Below are 14,949 nucleotides of genomic sequence, written 5' to 3'. Positions count from 1 at the left end.
TAATATTTACAGTACTAAATGTAACAGAAAGAAGGACATGTTATTTTTACATTTTTCTCGGATATGCTACGTGTATGTGATACTAATATTTTGCGTTCCACGTAGCAGCTCTAATGCTAAATTAAGACACGTAACCGTTGTCTGTAAGAAGCATAATTCTCATTATTTTATAAAATAATGCCGGTTTTTCCTTACTCGTGGTAATTTCACTTCATAACCTTACCTTACACTTCACATATGCAGCAAAATCTGACGCAGTAATTTCGTTAGATGTCGCTTGCCATTTCTATGTATGTAATATTTAACACATAAAACATGTTGATTTAGTAAATGACAACTGTTTTTATCGAGGAAAAATAACTCTAAAATTACAAAAATCTTTATGTTAAACATATACTTACATATAAATTATGTTATTTCAACATAAAAGTATGTGTTAAATATCAATTGGAAATCTTCAAATAACACAATCATATTATGTTGCCTTAACACACGGTTATATGTTGAGAATTCAACTACGCTAATTAAAAAGGAACAGATTTTAACACAAGAACAAAATGTTTTTACTGTGTACGATTCCTAATTAATCTACAACAGTCATTATATATAATTAAACGAGTTAAACAGAAATTATATAATAAAGATATTAAAGAACTCGTATTTTCACTATCGTTATCACCGCGCGAAATCAGCGTCTTATATATAAAAAAAGGGGGGGGGGAGGGAAGGAGAAACGTAACTTTTCAAGGGTAGCGCGATGGCACTGATGTAAGAAAAACATTGAAATGCTTGAATAACGCGACGTCAATCGATGGAGTGGAAGTCGGAAATCCGCGGATAAACTCTACCGCGAGCAGCTTCGAACTCCTTTATGCGAGCCAACCCCGGATTCGTCTTTTCCTCGATCGATTCCGGCAAAGGCCCTCCGAGGACACTCTGCAAATCCTTCAGGAGCGAGGGCGGTTTCCAAGGAGTGCAGGGATCCATCATGACGACCTTCTTTCCTTTCCGCGCCGCAAAGATCCTCGCCGTTGTGCTCGTCGGCGTGACCTCCTTGGCAGGGTACCCCTCCTCGTCCTTTTGCAAGTCCCTCGGAGCCTCTCGAGATTCTTCCTCAGCCGTAACGCTGTATGGAATATCGTGGCTAAATTATTATCGATGGTCGCGAAAACCGGACGAAATGCAGACGGAATTCGGAGTCTCGAAATTACGAATTCACAAAATGAGATGTGATGGGAAAATCGCGCGGTACCGTGAGATAAAAAATTCTCCGAACCCAGTGAAGAGTTTCCTCATAGTTCAAGAACACGCAGAACGAATGATCGATACGGGCTTTATTGCCGTCCTTTATTGATACAATCACGGTGAACCCGACATTCGTAATTGTCGATTAATTTGGAATAAAATTTGGAATAATTTGAAGTAAAGGAGTCACATTTAGGGGAACATAAGTAGATGTAAAAAAACTTTGTACCGCAGCTCAACGAAAAAGGAAACTTGCGCAAATAAGATTTACAGATTCCGGCAAAAATTTGTGTGAACACTATATGCGAACTAACGTCGTTTTCAGAGCTCTCTTGGCGAGCTTCCTCGCTCTCGTTCTTGCTTCGTCGCTTCGTTCGGCTTTCCGGATCTCCCTTTTAGCTTCCCTCGCGGCCTCTCGTAGTTCCTTGGGCGGCTCCGTCATTTCCCAGAAAGAACGAATTGTTTCCCTGGACGATACTGCGCGTTTATAATCTCGCACGAGCTTCGTCCAAGATTCCCGTCTCCTCTGTCTCGTCTTGCCCTTGCTTTCGACCGACGTCCTCGCTCCAACATCATCCTCCTCCGACCTCTTTGCCCCGTCACGAATCCATTTCGGGCGGTCTCTGACCGCACGATCTGCGAATCTAACCACGGTCAGCGATTTAATAAGGTTTTCTCGCGAATTTTAAAATCCCGGAGAAGAGTCGGTAGCCGGATCGTGCTTTAAGTTGAGCGTCGTCCGAATTCTGGCGACGTCAGGGAATCTCGAAAGTTACTGAAGCTTTGCCGATCTTAACGATATCGAATCTCTCAAGCGTCCGATGCGTCAATTTTAGATGCATCAAAGAAGGTTTGAAAAGAATCACTGTATTTTTGGCATTTTACGGCGAGTGTCTGCCGGCGGAATGTATAATTTTCCTCGGAAGATTTTTGTTAATTAATGTTTCTGCGGACGAGACGACTCTTCTAAAGAGATTTATTCATTATATAACACTAATCCATGCGCGCCGTACCTGATGCTTAATTTTCCGCGGCAGCAAATGTCAGGTTTGCAGACACTAACTTTGCACGGCCTCGGCAACCTGAAAGCGACGGGCAGTCGCTTCCTGCGTTTCCTCTTGCTAATTTCCTCCGTTGGAGATTCCACGATCGTTTCCGCCGACGGAGGCAAGGGTTCCTCTACCATTGGCTCCTCTTGTTCAACACGCTCCTCTACTTCCGTCGTAGGAGTCGAGATCTTGATCTTCTTCGGGGTGGCGATTTTCTTGGCGGGCGTCTCCCTCGTGACATCTTCCGCTCCATCCATCGTCGTGATGAAATCCTTGTCGACCTTCCGGCCGATTTTCCTTACGGATAGAACGGTCTTCAAAGTTGTTGAAATACGCTCGTCCTCATCGTATTTCAATTTCTCCTATTAACCGTGCGAAACACAATGTTCAATTGAAAATGTGAAAGGGGGCGGATGTAAAATGTATTTAAAAAATTCCAATTCTATGCGAAATTATTAAATTGTATGTTTCCGAGGGAAAGAGTTTTATCGAGAATAATTAGCATTTAGTGATATCGCGCGAAAAATCATGGCGAAAAGTAAAGGTTGTAGGCGAAAGAATGATGAAATATTATGAAAGTTCGCTAATGTGTAGCGGCTAGCCAACCGTGAGAGATACATTAGAAATTTTACGAAACAGCAAGAATAAAATGTGCAATAAGAGAGGATAATAAAATCAAACGCTCGTTTGAACGAGATACACATTTTTGCGCGATATGTTTGTATTATTTTTAAAGTTTTGGAAAAAACTGTTTTTCCCATTTTCCCACAGATTTATTCAGTTTTTGTCCGAAGGGTATAAAAATTCGTTTAAAAAATTTCACTGTGTATTCGGTTAAAATCTGCATTTACTTTCTTCCGTAAAAAAAAATAAGAAACTAAAATAAATCAGCGGAAAATTAGGAAAAAAGATGATTTCTTCCGAAACTTTAAAACTATAGTTTGTGCTGAGATCAGTAAAAAGTATTCTTGTATGAGCCCTATATTCATCAATTCTCAATTCAATTATTATTAATAATAAATGCAACTTTCGTTCATGAAGAGAGAATTTTTATTCGAAGGACATGACCAGGATTCTCGGAAAAACTCTTGATATTACCTTCTCCACAATCTCAAAAAATTTCTCCTCGACCACCCGAAGATCGTCGAACTCGTTTTTGAGCCTTCTTTTGTTCTTCTTCACGATTCTGTTCTTCTTACGATGATTCTTCAACTTATCCTGCATATCGTGTATCTTTAGTTTACCGCGATCGTAATCCTTTGTTATCGATCTGTCCTTCTTTTTGCCTCTCGAAATTTCCCACGTCGTCTTTGATTCATTCTCCGTGGCGTACATCCTCATCAATTTTATTTCCTTCAATCGCGTGTCTATCGCCTTTACGAAACGAGAACACCTCTCCAGGTACTGGATGTCAGTATCGAAAAAGCGCAACAGAACACCGTGCTTATTTTGTGTCTCGCTTTAAATAAAATAAAAGAGCTCTCTTCGCGGAATTTAAATGATATAATATATGATATAATCATTACACTTTGTCGAGAATTTCATCATAACGCGACGCACTTCGAATTAACTATAAAACACAATTAATTCTACTGTATTTTTGCGAAGCAAAGAATATTGTCGTCATCGGGGTACGTTATTCCCTGATATATCAAATTTTCCAACGCCGGGTCGTCGTGCGCCGCTTGTAAATTTCTCGCAAATTAATTTTGCGTCGTAAATTCATCGCGGGAGGGAAGAAGCGCTTACCGAGGAGAAGTCGTTCTTGTCATTTTTATCGAACGAGTACAGCGCTTCCGTTGACTCGAGCAGGAAAACGTTGCCGGCGGAATTGCCAACGGCCAGAAGTTCGCCTTTCTCGTGCGCCGCGATCGCAGTTAGTTTTTCCTTGCATATCTGCACCGAGAGGATCGGGTCGTTCAGGCCCGCCAGAACGTCCCACACGGTCAATACGCCGGTATGCGTGGTGACGTAAAAGATCGAGTGTCTCGCTCTGTTCCAGCAGCTGCGAACCGGACCCTCCTTTATATATCTGCGAATCAATCACCGCTTGAATCATCTCAATCTCCAGTTCATTCATTGACTAAACACACCGGACTCATTAATTATCGCTCGCCATATTATTGTGTTGATTAACGCAATTGTAATATATTTGTTGATTTTACTTATCCATACTGTTAACTGTACCGCATGAGAATCAATATTGCCTTTTGGGGGAATATGGAATATGGAAAATTAATTGATGTATGTTTATGGCTATTTCAGTGCCGAGCGTTAATTGATAATCCATCTTCTAAATTTACCGATTATCGGCGTCCATTTGTATCACGGCGTGCGCGCGGCTTGTATTTCGAAGCCGGTTTAAACAAGTCACGAAGGTAAATAATGAAACGTCATTAACGTACTCGATTTTAGCTGAATGCAGTAATTTCCGAGGCAGCATGCTTCGTCTAAACAGTTGCGCGGTATTGGTTTGTTCGCTGGAAATACTGATTTGCGTGTATCGCGTTTATGAAATTCGGACTCTGTAATTATCTAGCTCTCTTTCTCTCTCCCTCCCTCGGTTATTTTCAAACGAAAACAAAGTACCTCGTCGACACGAGATTGCCGTCTTTAGTGTCCTCCGCCCAAATGCGGGCGGTGCCGTTGCCGCTGGTCAGGAAGATCTTTGGGTTGAAACGGTTGCGATCGACGGACAGAACCGGACCGTGATGCGCGTTGAAGGTCCAGGCCAGTTTTTCGGCCGGTGCCCGCGCCTTTCTCGAGCCGCTGATCACGATGCCGTTTTCCAGACCGAACATGAACTTGGCGCTCACGCTGGATTCAAAGTTGGCCGACGAGACGCCGATCGCACGGTCCATCTGCGGCTCGTTCGGTGTCTGCAGATCGAACACGAGGATCTCAGTCGGCTCTCGCAGTTTTCTCGTGTCCCACCACATGGCTCGGCCGTCTACAGAGCCGGAGAAGAACTCCGTATTGTTCTTCGTGGTGATCCAGTTCACCGTCGTCGTGGTGTCTCTTTGAGAATACCAATCTGTAGCCGTAACATACGCGGCATCTCGCGAGTGGCGCGCGTCGTATAAATTCTATCCGATCGTTCGAATGAATCTAGGTTGATATTTCTTTTTTTCTACGGGTTACCCTATGCATATTCGGAGTACAAAATGGAAATGCGCGAATCACGCATCTGCACGGTCGAATTGAATCTCTTTAATTCGCGATTGAATTCGAATCGAAATTTCACGACATTTATATTACGTGCTAATTTGAATACGATAATGATATTAAAAAAGATATTTTTGGAAATAGACGAAAATATTAATCGGTGCATAGTTTTGAGAAAATCTCTCATTAATTGTACGAAAAATGCTGCGCTAAGTGCCAGAAAATCTATAATAGATATCAGACAGGAATCTAGAGCTTATGAGCCGATAGATGCATATGTATATAATTATATTTTATAAGCTTGTACATATGTACACGGTATGTCTGAAAAATTATGGAGTTAATTTTTATTGCTTTGTACAATCCATATATTAATGACATATTCAAATATGGCTTGCCATATAAAGTATCTGTATTTTATGATCAGAACCATACCACATTATTTAGCAAAAGAACACTCTTGCACTCATAATTTTGTCGTCGATAAAACAAAAACTTTGGATTACTAATTTTTAATTTCAATGATTCATTTGTTCTTCATTATCCGATATAAATTGAAACAAACGAAAGACCGATTCGAAGATGAACTCGAATCGAACCAATAGTGCGTTTCGATGCGAGTTCGAACGATTCGCACATCTCTAGTACGAAGCGAGCATTCTCCGCGTGATCTCCACTATCGTCGCAATTTTTGCAGATAGGACGAAGTAGGACGGCCGATTAGCTCGCCCCGGCGAGTGACGTCGACGTTAGAGGAGAGAAAGGTCGCGCGCGAATCGACGGGAAAGTCTCGCGCGCGCGGAACGAAATGAGACTCAATCGAGAGCGGAAACGCGACGGGGACGGTGCTTTACTCATTCATTGTCACGCCGCAAGCGAAGCGTTTTCGGCCGACCGGGAACAGGGATACAACGCGCGCCGCTACTGAATTATGAAATCTAAAGTTCCGCCGCCTTGGTCGGGAGGCATGTTCGTGTCGAGATTACCTATGACTGAATTGACGATGAGACGTCTGAACCGGAGTGCTGCCAGTCCTGACGTCCCAGCTGCAAACTTGGCCTGACATCAGGCCGCTGGCGAGCACAGACGGATCCCGAGGATTAAATTCGCTGACCAACGTGGCGGACGTGGCCTTCAGTGTCATCCAGGGCTCGTTAGGGTTGTCTGCCGCGTGTTATTTTTTGCGGGGGAAGGTTTTCGTTTTTCCCCGAACGGCCACGATAGTCCCGCAATGGTCGTGACAACATGAGCGTGAAAGCGAATAGAAGCGTCATGTGTGTGTGCGTGTGTGTATTATTTTCGTATATTTAGAAAATTACATCCGCGAAATCCTATTTCGAGCCATCAGAGGCGCGCCGTCGAAATGCAGGCGCGTATATATATATTGAAAAAAAAATAATAGTTGAATTAACGAAATTTTGTTTGAACGAACAAAATTTTCCCAAGCGCAACGTTTAATCCATTGAACAGATTATGAAATTCCTGTAATATGTTATCAGTTGATTTAACGATTGTGATTTGGTTAGCAATTATATCAACGCAGCGTATCGTTACGCCAGCGCGTAATTTGTTCAGTGGACGTAACATTTCTTTGAACGAGGGTGACTGCCGATTTTGTAGATCCAACTGCTTCTTTCTCAGTGTAAGAGCTCGGTGCGTTTATATTCCATTTTTGACACGCTAAATATGGAATGTATCGTTAGCTTCGGTGTCCAGTTTGTTGGCCGGCGCATCGTCCAGTTAGCGTTTCGTTCGTTATGAGACTCTAAGGCTTATATTAATAAATTGTCACTTGAAACTTGTCTCATATCAAATAACAAATAATAAATAAGATTTTAATCTAGTGTTAGATTTGAGTTTTTCAGTTGAATCATACGATATGTTTGACAGTGTATCTGTAAACGCTATTCAACTGAAAGACTCACTTCTAACTCTGAATTTAAATCCCACATAAGGCAAGTTTCACGCAACAACTATTGATACGAGCCTAGAATGGCCGTGAATCAGCGGCGCGAAGCGAGTCGAAATTTGGCCTCTACACGCATCCCACAAATTTTATATTCGCACATGTCACTTGCTGAAATTAAACTTCGCGCGGGATTTTCTTGTTTTAATTTTCGGTATCTAACGCCGAGACCAGAAACATCCAGCTACTACACGCCGGTTAAATCTGACAGTATAATTTGATCGTGATATTCAATCATCCACATCGTATTTTAATTTGTATTTTTACAGCGACTGTTTTGAAAGACCGAATATCGTTTCGGTATATTCGCGCGTTATAAAATCAGCGACGCGTCAGCGGCGATTTTCGAAAATCATTGTCTTGCAAGCGACCAGGGATAACCGCCGAATTAATGCTTCATACATCGGAAAAACCGCGAGGATTTTTTTCGAGACGCGGCGGTTATTTACCGAGGAGAATCGTTGTAGCTAAAAACGTTAATGCACGCCCACGGCCGAAGCTTATTGCAGACGTTGCGCGACCATATTGCTAAGCGATCAAGTGCAACATCTAAATGTAGTCAGAGCTTTTGTACTAGCTTTATCTACACTCACCAATCTGCCAGATGTACACAATGTTGCTGTAATTTGGCTGGGTTCCAGACCTCGAGAAGTACGAGACCACTATTTTACTACCGGAGTCTGGCGACCAAGAAATGTCACTTACCGATCCCGCCGGTCTCTGAGGGTACTTGTAGACGTTCAACGTGCTGAAACAAAATTCTCGGCTCTACATCTAGCTTTCATAATAAAAAACGGGGCGGAGGTATAGTAAGCGCGTTCGTGTTTTTTAAAGTAGTAGTAATATGAAGTGAGTTTTTTTTTTAATTCGATGAAACTTGCACATAGATTTAAGTATGACTTATTTATTGGCGCAATTAGAAAACGATTGACCATTTAAAAACTGAGATATTCGTAACCCAAGCAGAATAAAGTCATATAAAAGTAAATATGACGTCAAAATGACTTCGTTTTAACATCATTTTGACGCGGAATACGCGCGCGGGGAAAGTATAAAATTGTAATATCATCAGAAATAATCTCCACAGGTTGCAATGATAATCTTTCCGACGAATCCTGTTAATATCAAATATAGCACGCTCTAAATTTGTAATCGTGTTAAATCCCAGTTTATATACAATAGAAATAGCTCTGTATTATTTTCACCTCTGTTTTCTTGGATACTATTGCAGACCAAACTTCCAACTTTGACATTAATTTTAATCATGTTTATTGTTTCGCTTCGCGTAGCCGGGATTCGTTTTTATCGTTGGAAATGAAAATATTAGCCGTTGCCGCCGATCGGCGCGGTTTCGCGCGAGCCGCTAAATAGTTCGCCCGCGGCTCTCGTGCTGACACGCAGAAAATCGTTAGTTCAAACGGAGGAAAGCAAATTTAGCGGCAGGATGCATAATTCACGTCCCCCACGATGCCGGAATCCCGACATATGTTCGGATATACCTTCAGGCTCGGACCGGGTTTAAATTTTAAATCTTTTGATGGTCGGACGGTCGGTAGTCGTTCTTTCTCTCCGCGAATATATACATTTTAAAATTGTCCATCTGGGATCACGCGAAATCCTATGCACGCGCGCACTATCGATGTCGTATGATAATAGAAACGATTCTTTTCCCTTTAACTGTGGGACGATTGAATTTTCCACGTTCATTGCTCAACCACGATCTCTTGCCAAGTCGCGTTCGGCTATATAAATATCGCGGACTCTCTCATTATTCTGCGCTCTCTTCCGCGTTATTACTTTTTATCCACATCCGAGACGTTCCCCGAGTCGAAATTTTGGCCCTGTGTTAAATTTGTATTCTACAACACAATAGGAGCTAAGATAGCAAAATAAATTCACATAATTTCAATTCTAATAATATAACTTCTATTTTTGCCCTGATGATGTCTTAAACTTCCATCTTTGCTGTTTTAGCATCAAAATAAAGATTGTTGAAGGTAGTATTGAAATTAAATTTGTATAATTCAAGGTTCAAGGCAGAAGTAAAAAAATGTTAGTATCGTCAGTATATCGAAGTAGGTTTTTATTAGTTTATAGGCCGTTTAAGTAGGCGCAAATTATTCTTAGGAGTGTCAGAGTAACATTAAAATTTCGGCTCGGACAGGCTACGTCTACGAAACTCACTCACGACGGGCCACGTCGCGATATAGCGCACGGATGAAAGCGGAATGAAGTTTTTACCGCAGATTTCGAGGCTTCACCAGTTCCGTAGGTACCATATCGTCGAAATACTGCTCGTATATGTTGAGCGCGCCGTTCTGGAGAACGCTGCGTTCCATTTGCTGCGAGAAGAAAAAGCGATGTAATCTTCGCGACTTTTCGTAAGCACGCGGCCGCTGTATCGCAAAATGGATATAATGGGTCGGGATTATTCTCGCAGCATTCCGATCGAGCCATCCCGCCGAGGTATCTCACCGTACACCATATTAGATTTGGCGCAGCGGTAGAATTCACGACGACACACTATGGCGATATACTTGGAGTAAGTTACGTAATTTCGGCGCCCACTCGTCGTCCTTCTCGGCCCTCCTGCGAAATCTCGCTGTGGTTTCCTCGTCCTTCGGATTGATCTCCCTCGGCCAACCACCCTCGAAGTGAAACATTCCGCTGCTCTTCGTCTGGCCGCTGGCAGTCTGGGCCTAGAATTTCGGGGGAACGATTGCCGGGACGTTAACGTGGTATTCCAAGGGAACGATCGTTACGCCGCCGTCCGGACAGCTCTATTTCCGGCCTGTGCGCGCCTTCGACTGATACGTCGTAAAATAACGTAATATTGAAGGAAGTCACGCGAATTTGTCGAGCGCAATCGTTTTTATCGCAATTATATTTTTATTGAACTTCGGCGAATTTGTTTTGGAGATACGGCGGAAACAAAAATTGATAAAAATTGATAAAAACGAAAATGAAAAATTTTTTTTCGCGCAAAGAGAGAGAGAGAGAGAGAGAGAGAGAGAGAGAGAGAGAGAGAAAGGGATAGACATTCGAGTGTATTGTTCCCTGAAAGAAAAAAAAAAATGATCGGACGTACGGGAAATATGAAACTCAAAAAGGAAACGTGTAATTTCCGCGATCGAACAAACCGAGCCCGGCGATTCGCTTCGTGTCGAACGGAAAACATACTTAGAACGATCTAGGTTTACAGAGATTTCTCTATTTACAGCTGTTTCCGTTATTATACAATTATTGCATGACTCAGGGATGTGTATCGTGCTGTTGGGAAAATTTATTTTGTGCATATGGCCGAGTTTTGCCATGTCATACGGATGCTGCGTTGAAATTATGAAATATGAAATATGAGATGTGAAATTGTTGTTGTTCTTCGAGCGATGTCGGGCATTCGCTTCCCGCTCTCTTTCTTCCTCTCTTTCTCTTCGGCCTGTTGCCTCGTTATAAAATGATGTAGAAGGTAGGGAGAAAGAGAGGAAAGAGAGCGAGAAGGAAAACCGGCTAGTCGCGTGAAATTCATGTAAAGCATCGTCTTTTGGCGTTGTAGTATCGTAGAAAGTTGCGCGCTCACGGAGCGTCAGGTAGCGAGCTTTTCGTAAGACGGATGTTGCGCCGCCAGGCGCGTCAGCGTGACGCCAATTTTACCGCGAGTTGAGTCTAGCTCCGTTAAAGTAAAATACAGTCGATTTTTGAATATATTAGCGGAGTTTCCGAACTGGCTGCGGCGAGACGTAGTTTGTTCGCCCTCTTACAACGAACTCGACGCTGTAACGTTAGAGCCTCGTTGTTGCCGGCGCGACTTTAAATACGTAATCTTGCAAACCGAATGAAAAATCCCCCATTCTGAAAGGCAAATCGTTTTTTTGCGCGCAACTCGGTGCGCTGATTTCACCTTGTTTTATATTCGCGCAGCTTCCTATTTAATTTGAAATACGCTATATTTAATTCATAAATAAATAAAATTAATAAATCAATAAAATAAATAAATGAATATAAAAAAAGATGCACATACGTGTGTATATTAATTTTTCTAGTATTATTAAAGTTTTACAGAAAATGAATTGTCAAAAGTTAAGAAATTTCATTCAAATTGCGTGTCTATGGAGTTTTAAAGTCATAACCGTTTACGAATATGAAATCAAAATTTAAAAAATTTTAAATGCTGGACTCAATATGGCGACTGAAATTATAATTTTATTTTAACTTCGCGAAACATTTCAAAATTGTTATAAAAAATTTGTATATGCTTTTTAATTTTAGGTCGGCTATATTACATCCACGATCTAGAATATTAAATTTTGAAATTCATCATTAAACAGAGCGACCCCGAAGACCTTTAAATATCGAACTTTGGAAATATTGAACTAGCAGGAATATCAAAACGCAGTATTGCGTTTCTGCGAATCAAGGGATTAATAAACGACAGAAATCAGTGCCCAATAGAGATTGTAAATAAATTATTACAAATATTTAATAATTATACATAGTGATAGTAATTATTTTCTATTAATAATATGCGGTCCGTATCACGTATGTCGCCGTCACGCTTCTAACCTCGTGCAACGCGAACTGTTTGGTGTGCAGCACACCGACGTTGCAGTAAGTCCGCGTAACGTAATCCGCCATAGCGGCAGGATTCGGCCTGATCTCCTCGTCCAAGTACGGTCCACACGCATCGAAGATGCACTGCTTGCCAAACTCGGCGCGCGTTTTCAGGAAAACCTGCTTGATCTCCATTATATCGCGCTCACGCCGCACTCAACTTTCGGACGGAACCGCACAGTTACAATTCGCACGCGCGAACCTCGCCTGCGGAGGATAAATCAGCGTTCGAGACGCGATGAATTTACGGGCCGGAGTTCCCGAAAGCGCCGCACACGTGTTACCACGTGTGGGAGGTTCGCGCACGATCGCCTCTTCTTTCGCTCGCGACACAATCGATATTTATCGTTTTCCTCTCTTCAGCGAGTGCGATTTTATATACCGTGCCCGGGGGAGGACTTGGCGAAAGCTACGAGATTATACGATTTTTATCTATATTGAATTTATATGCGAGCAAAAAAACATCGTCCTCGAATAAAACAGGAATGATTTAAGGACGGAGATATCGGAATTCCTATAGCGTCATCCATTTTGCTCAGGTTGCGGAACTTGTCTAATTCGATTTGTACGAATCGCCCATTTCGATCAAGCTGATTGGACGGACGAGCCGCAAGTTGATCGACGCAGACCGCGGTCGAGAGATTTCTGCTTCTTTTATTAATAATTGGTTCGTCGGGAACCGCTGATGTAATCATTCTATCTTAACGACTCGACCGTTTCGTACTCTAACCTTGTCGTGTGTCCGGCACATCATGCTTGTCACGTTTTTCACGCGAAAGACCGGCCGGCCGCGTGTGATCGGAAAATTCAATGTTTGAGCTGCGTGAGGAAACGATCCGGTTCCGGGAATGAACTTGCGCCGCACCTATTCGAGCTTATTTCTATTTTAATTCTAACGAGACCTTTTCATCCGATCAAACTTTTACGCAAAATTTCTTAGAAGTTATCTTCTACGAACACAAACTCTCCATTTTATTCAGTTTTTACGTTTCTCCTAGAAAATTCGAAAAAAATCGACTTTTGCCTTTTTTACACAATATGTTTGCAAAATGTGAAAGTGTCACGGGAAAAAACCGTCGATTCGCTAAATTGAACGTTGATCAGCTACTTAAGAACATATTTCGAACTTGGGATGGAAAGTTATTCAAAATCTTTGGTCGCGCACGACGCAACGTACGAAAAGCGCAAAGTAATCTTTTCATTGGCCGACGAGAATATCGCGATGAATTATAACGAGTAACGAGCGTTCCATATAATTTCGTCACGTCGGTGCTGCGAAATGTCTACACAGTAAAAAAAACATTTCGTCCTTGTATTAAAATCGGTCCTTGTTAGAATGTTTGTATGCATTTTTTAACACACCTGTGTGTCAATTTAACATATTGTGTTTTTGTTATCTTAACACTTTGTGTTGCGTCGATACTCAACATGTGTGAGTGTTCAAATAACATAATTTTATACTTCAGTGTCGATCAACGTATTAATTAACGTGTTAATTTCTTACGTAATGTTTGTGTTACTTCTCGACATACTCACCTTGCATCAAATTAACACAAAAATCTGAGTAGATCGTTCGGGACGTGTGAAATGTGCTGGATTTAACATTGAATTGCTTACTGTGTATCACGAGGCGATGTAAAATTAATGGGAGATATGAAATTTCACTGTAAATTGTAAACGACACAATGAGAAACGATATAACGATCGAGAGATCGGGACGCGCGATTCCGTTCTTCTCTCCGGTCGTTCGGAGGGCAGCGAATGAATTCTCTGAGGTCGATCGATTCCAATGTTGGCTGCGTAGCATCTCATTAAAAGTCATAGTCCGACTATCGCGCGGTGAGGTTGCTTAGCATTTGAAAGGGTCTGTTGTTTTCCCCGCCTTGGCGTTCCGCTCTCCGCGCGGCCGGCTTTTTCTCCCCGCACCGTTGTAATCTCCAATCTCTCGACTCCGAGAGCCCGATGAACCACGGGTGCGCCCTCATCAGCTAATGACAGCGGCATCGGTCTGTTAGCTATCGCCGACCACGTTCGACCAACAATCGTCAGCGCAGGAACGCGAAGGTGCATTCGTATTTCCGGTCTCATGCAGCGCGTCGCTGACATCGATGCGCGCGCTACGAGCCAACGCGAGCGCGCGCTCGCCGACGGCCGATTGCTTAAAAATTGTATACTTTCCGGTAAATAGTGAAGCGGCAGCGAGATTGCCCGCGCGGCCTACAAAATGTAACGCGGACGCGTTTCAAAAATTTTACGCCGCAGTATTTATTTTCTCCGGCGGCTGTACTTATCAAAGGTCTCCCGAAGAAAGGTCAAAGGACAATCGTCGTGCAGAGAAGAAGCTGAATCGTAAGTCTCGCGAAGTTGCAGAAGAAATTTATACGTCGCGACACCGTACGTTTTCATGCGCAGCGTCGCTCCGAAAAGCTGGCGTTTCGCGATAATTTCGCAAATCGAACATATTTTCAAGAAAAATTATCTCAACGCACCGGGGAGCGCAGCGCGGCGAGCGTTTCAATTTCAACGCGAGCAAACGACTCGATGCAGTCTCGCTACGTTCCTCGAGTGTCTATCGATTTGCTAATCCGCGCTACACCTGTAGTTTTCCAGTCGGATTTGCCGAGCAAATAAAGAGCCCAAACGGGACCCGGCTAACCGATCGCGCAACTGGGCCAGTTGCGGAAGTCTTTGCTTTCGCTGCTGCTTTTAATCTCTCAAAGCCTGTGCGCGTAATGAGACCATAAACTTAGTTTATCGTCAGCAGCCATTTTCTTCTCAACCGGAGGCAAAAATTCAGATCGTCGGCGAATCGGTTGAAAATATGCGTTGCTCGGCATACAAGGAGTTGAAAAGCTTTTTTGCCCTCCCCCCTCTCTAGTCTTAGCATTATTGGCTCGTAAAACTGTTATTTTTGTA

General features: G+C 42.6%; 2 protein-coding genes across 3 annotated transcripts in view; one reads left to right on the top strand and one right to left on the bottom strand.

Moving 5' to 3' along the window:
* Positions 1-14,949, top strand: part of LOC106743879 (furin-like protease 1) — a 293,482-nt gene that overhangs the window by 202,470 nt on the left and 76,063 nt on the right. The gene's annotated exons all lie outside the window — the stretch shown is intronic.
* LOC106743880 (dynein intermediate chain 2, axonemal-like) lies at positions 728-8,157 on the bottom strand. Its single transcript, XM_014618110.1, has 8 exons — positions 8,019-8,157; positions 6,446-6,623; positions 4,884-5,312; positions 4,044-4,326; positions 3,393-3,698; positions 2,259-2,656; positions 1,560-1,889; positions 728-1,126 (listed from the first exon to the last, which is right to left on the bottom strand). Exons 2-8 carry the CDS (start codon positions 6,601-6,603, stop codon positions 805-807), a joined length of 2,226 nt encoding a protein of 741 aa, XP_014473596.1. The 5' UTR covers positions 6,604-6,623; positions 8,019-8,157; the 3' UTR covers positions 728-804.

Source organism: Dinoponera quadriceps, unplaced genomic scaffold, assembly GCF_001313825.1.
Source record: "Dinoponera quadriceps isolate SergipeBrazil2010 unplaced genomic scaffold, ASM131382v1 scaffold1070, whole genome shotgun sequence".
NCBI lineage: Eukaryota > Metazoa > Arthropoda > Insecta > Hymenoptera > Formicidae > Dinoponera > Dinoponera quadriceps.
This window is presented reverse-complemented; position numbering and strand designations above follow the sequence as displayed.